The sequence below is a fragment of the Geospiza fortis genome, unplaced genomic scaffold (genome assembly GCF_000277835.1).
Source record: "Geospiza fortis unplaced genomic scaffold, GeoFor_1.0 scaffold10, whole genome shotgun sequence".
Classification (NCBI taxonomy): domain Eukaryota; kingdom Metazoa; phylum Chordata; class Aves; order Passeriformes; family Thraupidae; genus Geospiza; species Geospiza fortis.
In genome coordinates, this window is record NW_005054326.1 from 691,413 (window position 1) to 708,962 (window position 17,550).

At 41.5% G+C, this 17,550-nt stretch overlaps 1 protein-coding gene across 1 annotated transcript in view; it reads right to left on the reverse strand.

The window, feature by feature from the left end:
- The window catches only part of WNK1 (WNK lysine deficient protein kinase 1), a gene marked incomplete at its 5' end in the record, with an annotated part of 97,791 nt that overhangs the window by 19,731 nt on the left and 60,510 nt on the right, over positions 1-17,550 (reverse strand). Inside the window, 12 exon segments of the mRNA XM_031057009.1 lie at positions 1,629-3,055; positions 3,411-3,551; positions 3,714-3,765; positions 4,538-4,711; positions 6,958-7,074; positions 7,385-7,547; positions 8,089-8,180; positions 8,866-9,147; positions 10,166-10,639; positions 11,680-11,829; positions 12,441-12,512; positions 14,932-16,152. Of these exon segments, the coding sequence (XP_030912869.1) occupies positions 1,629-3,055; positions 3,411-3,551; positions 3,714-3,765; positions 4,538-4,711; positions 6,958-7,074; positions 7,385-7,547; positions 8,089-8,180; positions 8,866-9,147; positions 10,166-10,639; positions 11,680-11,829; positions 12,441-12,512; positions 14,932-16,152 (4,365 nt within the window).

A 17,550-nucleotide genomic window follows, 5' to 3' on the forward strand; every position in this document is an offset into this window, starting at 1 on the left:
CAGCAGGAACACACGTGAGGATGTTACCTGTTCTGAGGCATGATGAATTTTTAAGCTGTGGTAACTTCATCATTTAGTTTATAAATAAGAGGCAAAACATACTTTAAATACATTGGTAAGAGAAGCTGAAACACATTTAACTGTCTGGCCATAAACAAAATGAATACACAGACACAGAGTCTAGCAAACCCCAGAAGACTAAAGCAATAAGCTCCTTAATGCTCAGCAACAACACAAAGTGAAACTAAAATTAAACCTTGTAAAAAAAACTATAAAGAAAAACTTCAGAGAGGAGGTGGGATTTCTACAACTGACAATCAAAAACCCTGTAACATTTATTATATTTAAACCCAAGTCTCTGTAATTACAGGTTTGCAATTAGCAATTTTCTAACTGCTCCAACTGTTCCTGAATGAATCCCAGTTCCCATTTTTTTCCAATATTTCTTTTCTAATTTTCAATTTCACTGAAATATTAATGGATGTCTTTGTGTCCAGATTTCCTTATCAACTTTTCTGGCACATATTCCCACTCTTCCATATCAGAGATTTTCTACTGTCCTTGACAAGAAAGAGTATATGGGAAAGACTACCAATGAATGGAGATGCTGGGAGCATTGGCTCAGCCTGAATTGGCCTGAAAGTGGTTAATAGCAAGGCTGGCTAAAGACAGCCAACACAAAGTGTTGATGAGTACAAAAAAAATTGCAGAAACAAAAAGAAAAGAGTATTAAAGTTTTTGGTTTGTTAAATACCTGAAAGTTTCTTCAATTTATTTCCATTTAAGGGCTACGTTTCCATTTAAGGAAAGGACTAGCAAAATAGTTTAAAATACTGAAATGTGCTGTGTCCCCACACAGGCAGACATTTAAAAGAAAATGTCACATATTGATATATCTGGTTGGTGAGCAGGTAACAACATCCACAGCACCTCTCAAGTTGTTACTGTGAGTCATTATTTCTTTGTGAAAGAGTGTTTTGCTTGTAGAATGTGAGTCAGTAAATGAAAAAAACCTTTTTTTTCAGGTATCTTCTGAAGTTCTCAAAATCCTGCTCTCATAAATCTAATCTTTAAAAGGAAAACAGTATCCAGGTATCAAATAAGTAGCAGAGAAGTTAAAAAAACCCAAACCCTTTCAGTCAGGTTCACCCTTGACTGCAAGGAACAGGTTCATGACAGGAAGCAAAATTCCTCTATCTCAAATCCACCACTTGGTGAAATATACAACCAACCATCTCAGCCTAGAGGTCAACTACAAGATAAAAAGCTATTTAAAGCAAGACATCCAAATTATTTTTTAAAAAGATCAGTATCAATAAAAAAACCTAAACAAACATAAAAAGCAAACTACAGTTGCTTCACTCTTTGTAGTTTAAGAAGAAAAACTAACAGTGACATAAGAGACATCTCTCAGAAGCATCAAACAGAATTGGACTTTCTTTACCCATCAGGGACAAAACAGAATACCTCTTGGGACACATAAAAACAACCAGAGCATAAACCTTTCAATACTACATTAAATGAAGAAACTTCTTCCTGAATAACTCTTTTGCTTTACAAAAAGGATGCTGCCCAAGAAGGCTGTTTCAGCAAGAGCTGACCATGGACACTGATGCTGTGTTTCTTACCGGTACCCTGCTGAGGGGGGGCTTGGAAGGAGAGGTCCCTGCTTTCACTGCTGCTGTGGCCACGCTGCTCGAGGCAGAGATGTAGCTCACCGGGGTGATCACTTGCCCAGGAGTGGCAACTGGAGTCAGCACTGGCAAGCCAGTTGGTCCAAGAGGCAAACTGCTTGGAGGTATACAAGTGCTAATGGATGTCAGGGGTTTGCTTGGTGCAACAGCAGTGGTTGGGATGCCAGGAACAACTGTTGTTTCCATTACCAGAGAGGTCTCCAGAGACACTGATGGATGCACCGTTCCCACGTTGCCGTGCTCGCTGAACAAAGATCGCAGCTTTTCTTCCAGGGTCTTGATATCATCAATACCAGGGGCTTTAGACTGAGCATCAGCATCAGCCTCCAGACAGTGAACATGAGGCTGGTTGGGCAATGGAGCTGGTTGAGGCTGGCTGTGGATCAAAGTCTGCTGTACTGCAGGCAAGTTAGTGACTGGTTGTGGCAAGACTCCAGGTAAGGGAACCTGGGGCAACATGGGTGTTGCACCTGAAATCTGGGGTAGGACAGGCGTTGATGTAATTCCTGATGGAACAAGTAAGGGATGGATCACTGGCTGAGAGACTGAACCACATATGCTTGATGCTATTGAGGATGATAAAGGTGCACCAATCGGCAGAGATAAGCCAGCTGCACTGCAGGAATGCGACTTGTCCAGAGAGTGCCCACTCTCAGGCAGTGACTGTGGAGCACTTACAACTGTTGTTTCTGCCAGACTGGACACAGAGCCACTGCTGCTGAGCTGGGGAAGCTGCCAAGCCACGTTCTGAGCCAGAGACGGGGCAACAGATGTCTGTGCTGCTGCCATACTACTCACAGTCTGAGGAGTAGACTGAGATGTCACAGCTGGTGCAGCAGCACCAAGAGCAGTGACCCCAGGAACCTGGGCAGGTGGCAGTGCTGAAGATGATGGTGTGCTGACACTGGCAGCAATGTCTGCAGTCACTGGCTGAGCAGGCTGGGACGTGGCAGATAAGGAGAAAGAAGCAGGAGCGCTCACGCTGGAAGTGACACCAGTCGATTGCTGTCCAGATTGTGAGGCTGGAGGTGGAGAAATAGAGCTTGGCACACTTGTGCTTGGTGCAACTCCAACAGCTGCACTTTCTGAAGGCAAAGTAACAGATCCTGGAAGAGAAACACCAGTGCTGGAGGAAACAGATACTGAAGAAGTAGCCACAGATGCAGGAGTTGCACCACTGCCCGCCATGGTAGAAAGCGCAGGTGGAAATGGTGGTATTGTTTGATTGAACACTGGAGGAGCTGTGCTAGGTCCTTCTGACATCTGAGCATGCCCGATCTCAGAGAAAGCTTGCTGCAAGCTCAGTGATGATGCTGAGTGGGAGAGATTCATTCCAGGACCATGTACAGGAGATGCTGCAACTGGAAGAAAAGAAAATTATCAGTCCACCTGAAAAAGTTCATTACAGTATTACTGTCTATGGCTAGACTAAGACCACATTTACTTAGCATTAAAAAAAAAGAACAAACCAACAAATCCAGGCTTATATTAAAATACAGAATTAAGGTTTCAGAGTCTTGCAGACAGCTCATCAGCAGTTTTCCTCCAAGAATCCTGCATGGTATGACCCAAATTATGGTCACCTCTTATCAGCACAGACAGCGCCCTACTTCCCCACATACTTTGAGAGGTCTTCAGGAACAGTTTAGTTAACTAACTTCACAGTTTTGATGAACATGTCTTAGGCAACAGCTTTTAAGATTTTGGAGAACTCACCCATATCTGAAGTTTCATTTCCTCCAACAACAGCAGATGTGAAAAAGCCCTGTTCTTTCAGTCGGTTCTCGGGGACGGGGCTGACAATGAACCGTCTTCCAGCAGAATGAACAACCTGGGTAAAGGAGCTAGAGGGAACCCCTAAACAAAAAGAAGGTGGATGTTTAGTGACACAGGGTTGCAACTAAATACATAACCTGCAATATGGAATGTGCACTCCATCATACAAAATAAAAAACTTGGCTGCACCCATCCGCTGAAACAGAAAAAGGTAACTGTTGAAAAAAATCACAAAAGACTTACCTATTCTTTGTGGCATGGAAGATGTAGGATCTGGCTGTTTGAACTCTAATTTCTGTAAAGTAAGATAAAATTTAAACTTCTATTCTGAAACAGAAACCCACAAGATAGTTCTTAAAACGCTAGCTTACTGAAATGTGGGCATTTAAGGGAAGCAGTATGTGGGACCCAAGCACCATCACCAATCTAGAGGAATTCTGCCCAGATAAATGTCAGCTACAGTGTGCTTAGAGACTCTCAGCTTAGTGACTGCCAATGTAACAAACTGATCTAAAAATTCTTTTGGAAATCCAACTGATTTCCTTAAACATCCAACAAATAAATGAATGTTCCAAACTAGTTCTGGGTGTAATTAAGGCAGAGTTTCAGGCAAAGTCACTACTTTCAGCACCCAGCAAACAGTTTCAAAACCTGTGTTTCCTAACCAAGCTATCCAATCTTTTAGTACTTCACTGGGTGAAGGGCCGAGACCAGGCTCTCAGTGTTTAGTGTTCAGCACAGGGTTGGGGTTTTACTGTCCTACCTCACAATAATCTCAAATCCAAGAAGCATCAGCATTTAAGACTGTCTGTTTAGTGGACTGTTAGGAGATTCAGCAGCTTCGGAAGTCTTCAAACACATCAAAAAGTAAGAGGTCTGTTATTTAGCTTTCTAACTTAATTTTAGGCACTCACTCTGATATGAAGCTTTCTCTTTTTGTCTTTTAATTATTGATCTTTGATATCTCTCATGACAGGAAGATTCTATTTCTAGCTAGCTCTACTCACAAAGCCATACCACCCAAAATGGAAGATACCAAGAGCTGAGGCAGTCTGTCCTTCACATACCTGTGACCCCGGGAAGAAGCCGTCGTCTTTTGTCCGCATGCTCTCCAAGCCCTGATCCCCTTCGGGCTCCACACTTGCATCCTCACTCAGCATTTCATCTGCTTTCTCAATAATCTCTCGTACCTGTTCTACAAATGAGTCTCGTTCTGTTGCTAAAATAAACTCATTCTGCACCTGTAAAAGAACAAAGCAACACTCATTTTCCACAAACAATTTCAAAGCAATATATTGAATAACCAGAATTTACTCTTGGTGCTGATGTTTGTCTTCCCTTTGCTGTTCTTCTGAATAAGATGAAAGTGGTGACACCATAGAGAAAAACAATTGTTTCTCAAATTATCTCCAGCACAGAAGTGTGTGCCCTGGTTTAATCTTTGCTGTGGAGCAACAGTCAATCTCACTTCTTCATCAACTGTCACTTCACTCTTTGCTTAGCACAGGGAAATTTAAAATTGGCAGTCTTATCTTACTGCAATTCCTCCCATCTAATGAATGCAATGTGGATTAAGAGACACATTTAAAGAGAACTATAATATAAAAGAAAGTGAAAATTCTGTATTTCAAGATGCCTTCTGTGTTTCTCTCTTTCCATGCCATATACAACTTCTCCTCTATGCAGGTTGCACATCACTGATTCAAGTCTGGATGTGGTACATAAAAGCCAGTATGAATTATGTTCCAAAGACAGGGAGAGAAAGGTTGCTCAGCCTGTCTAATTCCAATACATTGTGTTGCTTTATGAAAATAACTTCTCTTGCTTATGTTGGATAAAACTGGTTTAAACAAGTATACTTGGTAGTTAGAAAGACCAAATCATATTCTTGATTTGGTCTAACCCATGAGAGTATTCTGTCTCCTAAAATTATGCATGGAAAAACTCAGAGACAGTCCATGAAACAGAAGTAAAGCTGTCAATCATAGAGTCTCTGCTGGAAAAGAGAAATAAAGTGCCTTAGAAGAAAAGCTTGAGCTTCACATCAAATTCCTGGGATGCTGGTTCAAAAAAAGCAAAGTCAGGCATGATGCGCTTATATCAGCCTCTGCAATGCAGAATAGTTAAAGAAATCTTCAGTACTTTCAGTTTAGGACCAACAGGCAACTATATGGAGTATACCTAACAGTATCATGATTAAAAGGAAACAAAGTCTTGCAATCTAAAGTTTGCTCAATATTCAAGAGGGAACCAATGAGCACAATGTTCCAGATTCAGATGTTTAAATTAGGTTGCACACTTTTAACTATGTGACTGCATTCTGGATACAAAGTTCACTTATTTTGCTTGTACTCATCTTCAAATATTTGTGGTTTTTGTTGCTTGGAGAGTGTGTCTTAGTTTTGATTTTGCTTGTTTGGTTTTCATAAATCAAACATGCTCTTATTTCTTCATAGGATCACTTTAGGTTTAAGTTGAAGAAAGACATCTGTGTATGCTCCATATTTCCTGGCACACAACCTCATGTTATTGACTGTGCTAATATCTGTACTTAGGCAAGAACCAACTTCTTCCTCTTTCTCAGAAAGCCATTAGTGGCAGAGAATTTCTCCCATATCATTGGTTTGGTTCCTTTTGACAAGTACAAATCCAGCACACACCAATTCAGACTCTGCCACCTCTCTAAGTAAAAGATAATCACTGCACAAGTGCCCAAGAAGGTGTCAAAAGCTACTGTGCTCTCTCACCCCCACCCCGCTTCAGTAACATTAAAACCATCTCAGACTCATTTAGACTGTACCAGACCAAAAATAAGAGTTTTAATTAAAAAAAAGAGTTTCAATTAAAAAATTGATTTCATTCTATGCCACTCAATATTCTTATTGAAATAGGACATTGTCCTATTTAAATAGGAATTTGTCTATAGGACAAATTCTTTCCTGTGCCTGGCCATCATACATTGAATGGAGAAGTTTTCTCTTTTGATAAAAGTCAAGGGCAGCATCAGTCACTATGTACTTTCAAAAACCAAAATACAATTCCCCTTTCTTAATTTAAAGGCAGAATCTTCCCATTTTAATGGACAATGATGGTAAAATGCTTGAAGAATAAGAAGATATAGCAATGCCTGCTCTTAGAAAAGCAAACAATTTTTTTAACCTGGCACTTCCAGAAGGCTGCTTGCAGTTCTGAAAATGTCAGATTGAAAAAAAAAAAACCAAAAACAACCAACCAAAAAAACAGAAGCAGGTTTTTCACTTGATAAAAACCTCAATTCTAAGGTAAAAACTGACACAAAAAATTTCATGTGACTTGTGCATGCAACATTAACTAATAATCAGACTGCTAAACCACTCTGTGCCAAATTTCTAGCTGTGGTTGTGTAGCAATAAGGTGAACACACACCATACTACTTGGGAGACCAATTCCACACCACAAACAAAAAAATACAGCTGCCTGGAATCTCCATCTCTAAAATCTATCTTACCATAATTGTAGCTATTTCCTCAGGGTTATCACCATCCAAATCAAATTTGAAAGTAACCATTTTCCGATTGTGTGTCTCCAGTTGGCATTCCACTACCCGATCACCCTTGTTGGAAACCTAAAGCAAAGAAAATAATACTTCAAACCAAAAGCACAAGAATCTAAGTTTGCTGAGACAAACTAACAGTACTGGCATAATACAAACATGTTCTGTCTTTCCAGTCTAATAAATGGTGCCATGTAGAGCATGATTTTTGTCTGAGGATACATTGAATATTCTAGAATAGTCTGTGCAACCATTAGTAGCTTAGCAAGTCAGTTTTACCATATCTAATGCTCCAAAAAGCTCAGATGATATTTGGAATGCTTGTAGAGGCTTAAAAATGCATCACTACTACTGAACTATCCCTAAAATAAAAAATACTCACATTTAGAATTCTCAGTTTTGGCCGAGAAGTCTTCTCATGGCGCGAGCGGCTGCGGACGGACCTCCGCATGTGACGTTTCGTTGTCCTCCCCTCGTGCCTTCCACTCGAAGCTGGGACATTCTCATTGCCATCACTCAATCCTGAAGCAACATCAGAATGTGCACTAGAAACAAAAGGCAACTTCCTGTTAGCTTCCATGCATTCCATAAGTGCAACAATACTCTAAGCAACCACATGATATTCTGTTCTGGGAAGTGGTAGATGTGTGTTAATCATCGAGGAGAGGAAAAACTTCAGGTTGCTTAAATAGAAATTCTAACAGTAATTATTTTGCTACACCTCTTGAAAGCTGAGTTGTACAAATCTCATCTCGTGTTTTCAAGCTATTTGGAGTTTGAATTCTGTTTAAGTGCTAAAAGGACAAAAAACCTGTCACTTATGATCCATTTGACATGACAAATAAAAAAGTTAATCACTATACACAACCTTACTTATTCCCTCCATAAAATACTCCACCATAACATCCTCTACCCTTCCTGACCCTGTTTTTCCTCAAGGAACTTTAGTTATTCTCATCCTCGAAACACTCCCAGCAGAAAAAAAAAAATATTTCTGATGAAAAAATATATCTAAAGATTATCCGTGGATGTATAATCTAACACATGACATGGAAACTCAGTTTGGTGAAAAGAAGAAGAGCTCACCTATCCATAGAAGAAGCCAGAGGGGTAGACTGAGCAGGCTGTGTTGCTGGAAGAGTCTCTGAAGCAGTAGTCTGTGAGACTCCCTGAGTACCCTATGGATAGAAACCTACAATCAAGAACCCCCCCCAAAGAGTATAGTTCCTCTTCAAGCAACCCAATAGTCTTCAGTGTTTCCTCCCAAACCAGTTGTAAAGCTGAAAGCTCTGCCTTTTTATAAGTTTAAACAGCTGGCATCTAGGACAGCTTTAGTTTACAAAATACTCCAAAGCAAACTGCAGTGAAGCAAAATGTCATCTGAGGAGGGGTGAGGAGAGGAAACCAGCCACACATCCTTTCTACTGCCACATGTCACTACAGCTGGCCATGCAGTCACAGTTTTACTAACAGAATGTGCAAAAGGCAAGCCAATGCAGAACAGAGACAATTCCAATTCTCCCTGCAAGAACCACGCTGCAGGGAATAGGCACAATGACAGATTCTCAAAGGCTATTGACTGCAGCTTGTCTTTGATATGGCAAAAATGTTCTACAGTACTAGCAAGAAGTGAAGTGTTTTACTGCTTTTTGCCTGCAGGATGCACACTCACTTCCCAACAGAACAACCAGTGGCAACAAGGTCCCCACATTGGCATGACATTCTGCTGTAAGAAAAAGGTAATTTGAAATATTAACTTCCAACTGAAGACAAGCACAGAAGGGATTAGTTTCCCACAGAGATACACTGTTGCAGGAGTCAAACATCCAAAATCTATTGTTACATTATATTCCATATATTTACCTCCACAACTGCCTGCTGTGAGGAGGCAGATGAGGCCTGTTGTGCTAAACTCACAGGAGGCTGGGCCACCTGAGCCTGTCCTCCCAGGCTGCCCATGGAAACTAAAACATTCTGTTCCCCATAGGGCTGCACAACAGGAGCAAGGTACCCTGACTGGGCCATTGCATCTGTGGGCAAGGGAGGGGACAGCACAGCAGAAGGAATACTGGCAGAGGCCACAGCTGAGGAAGGTGCAACATTCGAGTCCCCTGGGTATTGCGGTGTCAGCCGAGATGGGAAGCTCTGTAACAGAAATGAGGGAACTAAGTCAGTGAATGGCAGAGCTAATTAGGAAACAAGACAGTGATAAAACAGTATCAGTTCCAGGGACACGTTCCAACCTTCTGTACTTGTTCAAGCACTTCCAAAACCTTCCCAAAGAAGTGGAGCAAACTGCTCATGCAGCCAGCATGTAAGTCACCAAGCCCAAAGAAGCAAATTCCCACTCACAGTCCCAAATCTTAGGCAAAACAATCTTCATTTCCCAACTCTTGCAGCTGCCTATATAGCTTAAGATTTTAAAGCCTGAGATTAGAAACGAGCTTGAAGAATTTTCAGGCTGAACAACTACAGCTCAGATGTTACACAACTGCTGCTGATTCTTGAGATTAAATAGCAAAAACACTCTCGTGTTTTTCCTGTCCTCTCATAATGAGCTGACCCAGAAACAAGGAACACTTCAATCATTATTCAGGTTGCCACTTTTAGTGATCACATAAAGTTGCTGAAGCAGTCTGTGCCCACCAGTCCAGCAGTTTACAACCAGCACCAGGTACTTACGTCACATCCAAGATCCATGGCTGCCTGACTGATTTCTACAAATTCCCTGTCCCACCCCTTCCCAGACTTGGAATGAAATACTGACATTGTTGAATATGCTGCCATTGATTTTCTTTCCAACACACATCTCCTATTTTTAAAATTACAATTTCTTATTTTCTTTTTCCCCAAGTTGACAGATCTTATGAATATATAGCTGTCCTCTCTCACACTGTGGTTGAACAAAGCCCTGCATTATGATTCTGTCATTTTAGACAAACTCCAATGCCAAATATGAAATATTCAAAATCCATGGTTGTCCAAGGACTTTTTTTCTTCTCTCCCCCTTAAAATGGTTATTTACCACACAACAAAATTGATCCTAGTGGCTTAATGGCTCTCATGTGAGAAGTGAGCTGGCCAGGGCACGCAGCTCAGATCTGGTACCTTAGAAAAACGGGCAAAAAATGTGGAGAAGAGGTCTGCTGGCTTGCAACAATACCTGGTAAAGAGCATCTCCAGCAGGAAGTGAAGCTTCAGCAGCTTGTCCAATGCTGACTGGCAATCCCACGGCCTGGACAGGCGGCTGCAGGAGCTGCGGGAGAACCTGGCTGGGCAGCTGAGCCAAAGGCTGCATCAGTGTGGGGAGCTGGCTAGGGACAACGCTGGGTCCTACAGGAACAGCAGCTGCTGCAGCAGACGTGGCCAGCGTGAGCAGTGGCTGATTCATGCCAGCTGCCATTGAAATGGGCAGCGACTGGAAACCTGGCTGAGCCACTGTCACATGAGGAGCTGCTACAGGCAACTGAGACACTGGGAACTGGGGAACCACGGAAGTTGGCAAGGCCTGTCCCATGGGTAGGAAATGAGAGCCAATGGGGACTGATGGGGCAACTGAAGGCTGAGGGAGAGAAGATGCTGCAACAGGTAATTGAGGCTCGCCTTGGATGATCGACACTGGTTGGGAAACAGGAAGCTGGGGAGGTAAAGAAAATAGAGATAGATTTTTTTTTTTAAAGCAGGGTTGCAGAAAGCAGAGTTTTACACATTAGTCAAAGAAAGCATTATTCAAGTTACAGCACTCTGTTAAAGTGGCTGGGGAGCACAGTTGGCAGAGCGGCTGGGAAGCTGGCTGGAATTCCAAACAGTCCTCACTTTGCAACACTTCCCTTGAAGAGCTCAACAGGCTCTTGAAACAGGCACCCACAGAGGGTGAAAGAGCAACATTTGAATACCCTGAAGCACTGATTTGTGCATAAACAGAATCAAATCCTCCTCAACTCTGTCCCCAGACCCAAGCCTGCCTTCTTACAACAGAGAAGTGCAAACCCTACAACAAATCTGTCAGCTTTGAGTATGGGGACTAAAGCAAAGGAGAATTAAAATCCACTGTGCCAGCATTCAGAGAATGGCAGGGAATATGTCAATTAAAGCCAGCAAATGATGCAACTGGAAAGGCAGTTTAGATGAACAAGCAGCAAAACAATAATTTTAAAAACAAAATTGCGGCTCACACATTCAACAGAGATATGAGCCAAAATGAAGCAATATCCAGTAACAGAAGCTTCTTGATCAAGAAGTAAAGGAGAAGAGCTGAGTAAGAAAGATGACAGAATGAAGAAAGGAGTCCTATAGCTCACTACCTAAATAAGTGAGTATGTTTTACACATGTAATGGTGCAGAAGATAGATAGTGGATGGGAAACAGAGAAATGACAAGTTCCTGAAAATCCGTTCACAATTCACCATTCATCAATATGCTTCCTGATATTTTTGACAATTTAAAGATCTTGGTGCATGGAAGTGCTCTCCTTCCCTCAAATTACTCATGACTGCCATGTGTAAAAGGGTTTCCAACACATTTTCAACAAAACTGACAGTCTTCAATAAGAATACTCTTGTTTGGATGAATGTTTTGAAACCATTAGAAAAGATGACAAAAGTGAAAGCAGCAGCATATTGAATCTACCAGCTATGAAGAAGAAAAAAATCTTCTGCTAGAAAGAATTCTGTTTACCTGTGTCCCAGCTGCTGCCTGAGGCATTGGCATGATCTGTGAAGTCTGAGTTTGAGAGACAGTTGGTGCAGGAGTGGTGCTGGCAGAAACTGAGGGTTGTTGCAGCTGGTATTGTCCAGGCTGTTGGGAAGAGGCTGGCTGCTGTGCACTCTGTAGCAGGAAAAAGAGGGAGAAGCTGTATTACACCCCAACAGAGGTTTTTTATAAAACATATCCTACTTAAATTCTGCTTTTTACTTTCTCTTAAGTGGTATCAGTAGTTCTTCAGAATATGGCTAGTCAGTTAAGCTTTAACAATTACTTATTAGCATTACTAATACAATTCCATTATTGACACCAAATCTTGCAAGATAACTCCTTCCTGTGAAACCAAGAATGAAGATTCTATAAAGTAAGACAAGGCAGTTAAGAGAATATTGCAGATCAGATTTCCAGTTAGAAGAAATCATGAGAATGAAGTCTGCCTGTCTAGACAGTCTAATCTGCAAGTCCTGACATGTCTCCCCTTGAACAGGACCACCACTACAAGCTTAGGTGGAGGCTGGGGAAGACAGGCATGGGAAAACAAGCATTAACATGATTTTTAAAACAAATCTCAGAAATACAATGTGTATCTCATAGCATTTTAGACTGGGTGAGGATTCCTCTGCTGCAAAACTACGGGCCAAATGGTGACACAGGTAGACAATTGCTCTCAAAAGAGCCATCAAAATTCTATACTATGAGTACTTTAGTCCTGAGTTTAGGAAGTGTGATCCTACCTGCTGAGTGTGTTGAGTAGGCTGGGATGGCACCGCAGCATTGCTTGAGGCTGGCTGGCCTTGCACCTGTGTCTGGAGGGGAAAAATAAAGACAATCAGCTGAGAAAAACTCTATGGTTTCTGCTGCAGGCAGTTAAAATCATTTCTGCCTGGAATTATCTGGTTGGAATAGGTTTCTAGCTTGTCCTTTTGGACAAGCAGACCTTTTGGCCAAATTCCATTACAACAACCAGAACAAAGCAGAGCAATCTGGAGGAGTTCTGAACGTCATTTTAAGTCTTCCAAAATAACTAATACAGAAGGACTCTGCAACCCACATGCCCCTCAACATGAGACAGATCAGCCTACCAGCTTCTTCTTCCACTGGTGATGCTTTAAGAGCAGGATGCCTTGGTATAGTAACTGGAGATAGATGCATTAAGTTTTACCTTTACATGTGTTCCAAACACAGACAGGTGGGGCAATAAAAGGAGGCTACATGGAAATAAAACTATCCATAAAAAAACCAAGCAAGAAGATATAAAGAATTCTAGACCAATTACAAAGTACCCAGTATACATAAATGTCATGAATTTCCTTTGAGAGGCATGTCAAAACACAGGCTAATAATCATTTCCAGAGTCACTACCATTCAAAGGCTACCAAGAATTGGATCTGGAGGAATATGAAGGTTAACATTCTAGCTAAGACAGAATTTTCAAGCAAGCAACGAAAAAAATGGATGAGTGGCATACAAATGAATGTGCAAGATGCAAAGGAAGATGGAATGGACTTTCATTACTGGTTTTGTGGTTGAATTTTTTTTATCAGATCCCAGGATCTGCATTATTGTTTTTGTGACAAGTGTATTTCTTTATCAGCTCCTGGGAGAGAACTAGACAAAGACCTCCAGATGAGTTGCCTGAGCATGCACCACTTGGGTGAACTGCCTTGTAAGAAGCACATCTGGTGCATATGTATCATATCAGAAATATCTATGAAAATTCCTTAATGCTGTGATCATTCAGCTTGCAGAAGCTCATTAGGAACATGTCTGTTAAAATTCCATACTTTTCTAATTATGGAAACTTTGGGGAAAGCAGACTACCAATGAAGAGAACCATTTTTTTCTTTGCTGTTTTAGAAGCTGCAGGCTGGGATCTACACATATGCTACACCTAACTGCTATAACATGTGTTCACACTGACTCCATTTGGGTTTCAAATTCTAATCTTCTGATGAATTAGGTAAAAGATCCCAGAACTTATATTCTGCAAAAGAAGTGACCTCTTTTGTTTTCCAAATGTATTTTATATCCATCCGAATTTACCTCCTGAGTTTAACAAAGGTTTACGGAGAAAAAAGTTTGCAAAGTTCTTGAGTAGGAGATTCACTCTACAAATTCTACAGCACAGCAATTACCACCTATTAGACTAGTGATGAAAGCTGTTCCAGCTTTACTAAAACACCTTTAATATCCCTTAGAGAAAGCCTTAACTACTTAGCTCTTGAACTTAACACACAGAGCAAAATGATTCCCCTTCACACAAATCCCAAAGTTGCTAATACTCCAGTAACTAAAACGTCAAAGCCCCTAATTCCACGGACAAAAAGAGGTAAGAGAAAAGTCTACGTAAAGTAAATCCTCTCTTTTCACAGAAAGTTATGAGACTTCAGACTAGGAGTGCAGACACAATGTATATAGACACACACCTCACAGTGTACAGAAAAGTGACCATTGCAAATGCAGATACCACATATGCTGATAAAACACACATCTCCAAACTAAGCTTCAGGCCTCAAATTTTGCTATTTAAAAGGACACCACATAAGGCTTATAGGGTGGCAATACCAACTAGCAACAGTTGTTTGTGCCATTAATTAACTACTCAGCCTGTTTAGCTTTTTCAAATACTTCTTCAACAAATACATTTCCAAATCCAGGTACACATACATAGCACAGCTCCTTCCATTCCTCTCTTCCCACTTTCTTTCCCCAAGTCTACGAAAAGCTCTTGCATTTTGGACAGTCACCAAAATAACCTTGTTGTCTAACAAAACATTTTTGTATCAAAGTTCAACCTCAAGCAACACATTAAAATGGCAAAAGAGCACCAAGAGAAACACAAAGCAAGTCGTACTACCACTGCTGATTCTAAGTGTAAAGATACATTTCATTAAAACCACTGTTTAAAAGCCAGTTTGGTATTCCAGCAATCTCCCACCAAAAGAACAGCTAGTCCCAGGAGGAACACTGACCATTTTTTACTTTTAACACAAAAGCCCTACCAATATTTCAGCCAAATCTGAACACAGACCAGATGGTTGCTAATGCTTCATTACTTCATAGCAACCCGGTTAAGTTAAAGAGATCCTAGTATAGACTTGGTGGAAAGACACCCCCATGAATGCTAATTCTTACAACCACGTGGAGCAGGTCTAAAAGCAAGGTTTCCCTTTTAGTATGACTTATAAAAAGCAGTGAAATTGTGCAAGGGTTTGCTCCTGTAACCTGAGGATAGGATGTAGGTGGTCCTGATGAAAGCGAGGTGGACAAGGCCTGCTGAGTTGAGGCTCCCTGGGGGAAGCAGATGAAGAGCTGCGACTCCTGCAACACCTTCTGAGGCAGCTGAACAATGGGCAATGAGAAGTCTGAACCAAAAGCAGAAGATGATCCCCCTGTAGGGGGAGGAGACTGGAAATCACCAGTGTCAGAGGAAGTCAGCTGTGAGGAATCACTGGAGTATTCTGGGCTTCCTTCTGGCCAGCTGCGCCTGGCAGAGCCCCCTCTGGGACCCGCTACCCCAGCACCAAGATAGTGACACTGCTCTTCTGTCACAGGCTGAAGCCGACCATGCGACCCTATGCCTTGGCTGGACTCCTCATGGCTGGTCTCCATAGAGCCCCGGCGACTCCTGTAGGCCCGCGGGGGCAAAGCCGCCCCCTCTGCCGGAGCAGAGCTCTGCGTGTGCACATGGAACTCAAAGACACAGCTCGCCCTGCCATCGGCACTGTGGGAGAGCACAGCCGGGGCCGAGTGCGGAACAAACACCTGGTGGAACGTCATCTGAGCTGCCTCTGTGCTCAGGGGAGCTGAAACACTGGATAATGGAGAAAGGGGACCCAGCCCAGAATCCAGCCTCAGGCTCTGAACGTGTCGTGCCAGATATGTTTGCCCCGATTGAAAGTCGAACACAGAGCTTTGTGGAGGACCACCTTGCCCATGGTTTGACTCAGAGACCTGCTTCAAATGCTGTTCAGTCACGTGAGAGTTATAAGCTACTTGATCATACTGCTCCGATACCTGTGATGGATAGTGCATGCCCACCAAATATACAGCTTCTGGATGCATCCTGTAGTGAGCATCCTCTGGAGGTGTTGGTCCAGATCTATAGTCACTGTGGACAGGAGCTTGCTCAAACACGGGATTAACTTGCACATGCAGAGGCTCTCCAGCGACTCTCTGAGCTGCTGTGCCCAGCATAACAAATGCCTCTGGAGTCCAATTGGTGGGACTACCACCAGGTGGAACTAAGCTCTGGCCAGTCTTCAGCAAGGGCTGGAAGTGGCAAGTTTGGGCTTCCAAAAATGAAGTGCTCTTGCGCCGCTGAGCAATTGCCACCTTCGGCGGGCAGACAGGTGGTGGTGAGAAAGACACCGGCCGTTCATGAACGGTTGGGAAAAATATCTGTGAATCTGGGAACGGTGGTGTTCCCCCACGAGGATGCTGAGGCTGTATTGACATGAACAAGACAGGTAATTCATACATTAAAAGTGAAAGCACATCAACATGCACAGTTCACTAGGCAGTTCTGTGAAGTAACTTTATAGAATTTATACTCAATTCATGGTCAAAAACATACAGTACTTAGGAAATTTAGGTGAGTTGTAAATATCCATTAAATACATCCATGGCAGGCATAGCTACAATTGGGAACATTTGCTGGTGTTAGAGCTGCTTTTCCAGTTCAATTCCAATAGTTCACAAAAAGAAACCCATTTTGCTCCTGACAATGGAATGAGACTTATTGTCATGGCCTATCCATTGTGATCAGTGCTTGAAATCCAATCAAACCCCTGAGGTCACTGCCATATGTGGAATATGAAATTCAGAACTTGAGAACAGCAACAATGCAAAGCCTCTAATTTGCACTCAGAAGATGACATTAGATGTTAGTACTTTCCAATACAAACACCACAGTGCTAGTGTCCTGTATGCTACCCAAAAAGCTAAAAGGAAATATTTTGTAAGACAAAATATCATTAAAGTTTATTCAATTAATAATAAGTTGATTAAATTAATCATAATTTATCATTTTAAAATATCATTTAATATAATATTTTATAAGACAAAAACATCATTTAATCGCTTATGATCATACCTCTTCATATAAAAAATTAGCATTCATTGAAACAAACTTAACTATTGCCTGGACAATAAAACATTCACAGGTTTAATAACAGCAGAGTCCTCAGGCAATTTCACTCCATCTGAGGTACTACTTCAGAGGAGGCTCATCTTATTTAAGAGTTGTAGGGAATATTTCACTAAAGAGAGTTCTATATAAGAACGTCAAACAATTGAGTAATTTTGCATCTTTTCACCTCTGCCTGCAGTATGCCCAGAGACAATGTATTCTCTTCCCTAATGGAAAAAAAAATTCCAGGAGCCAGCAGTAAGTGTACTGTTCAAGACAAATGGCATTTATGTGCTTTTCAAGTTGCTGTTTCCACATTGTTTACTTTCTCCTCAGCCTCTTTTGTCCGGAAAAGCAGCAGCAAATTTCCATATTGACTGATGCTAATGAGAAGGTCCTACAGATTAGGTACCTTTCCTATGTTCTAAACCTGGTTCCAATTACTTCATTTACATAAAAATGCTTCTCAAATTTTATCTTGTGTAAACTGAAGCTCAAAATTAAAAGGAATCTTCCTCCTCTACTGCACATTATCTTTGCACCTGACTTTCTAAGAAATATGAAACTACTGCTCCTTCCCATTAAGAAGTTGAAGTGGCATTTCTGATAAGAATTTACAAAAAATACCTCAAAACTACTCATATTTTAAATATCTAATATCACTATAACAGCTAGCCAAAGCTTTAAGAATAAGCAGCCACAACAATCAGGTT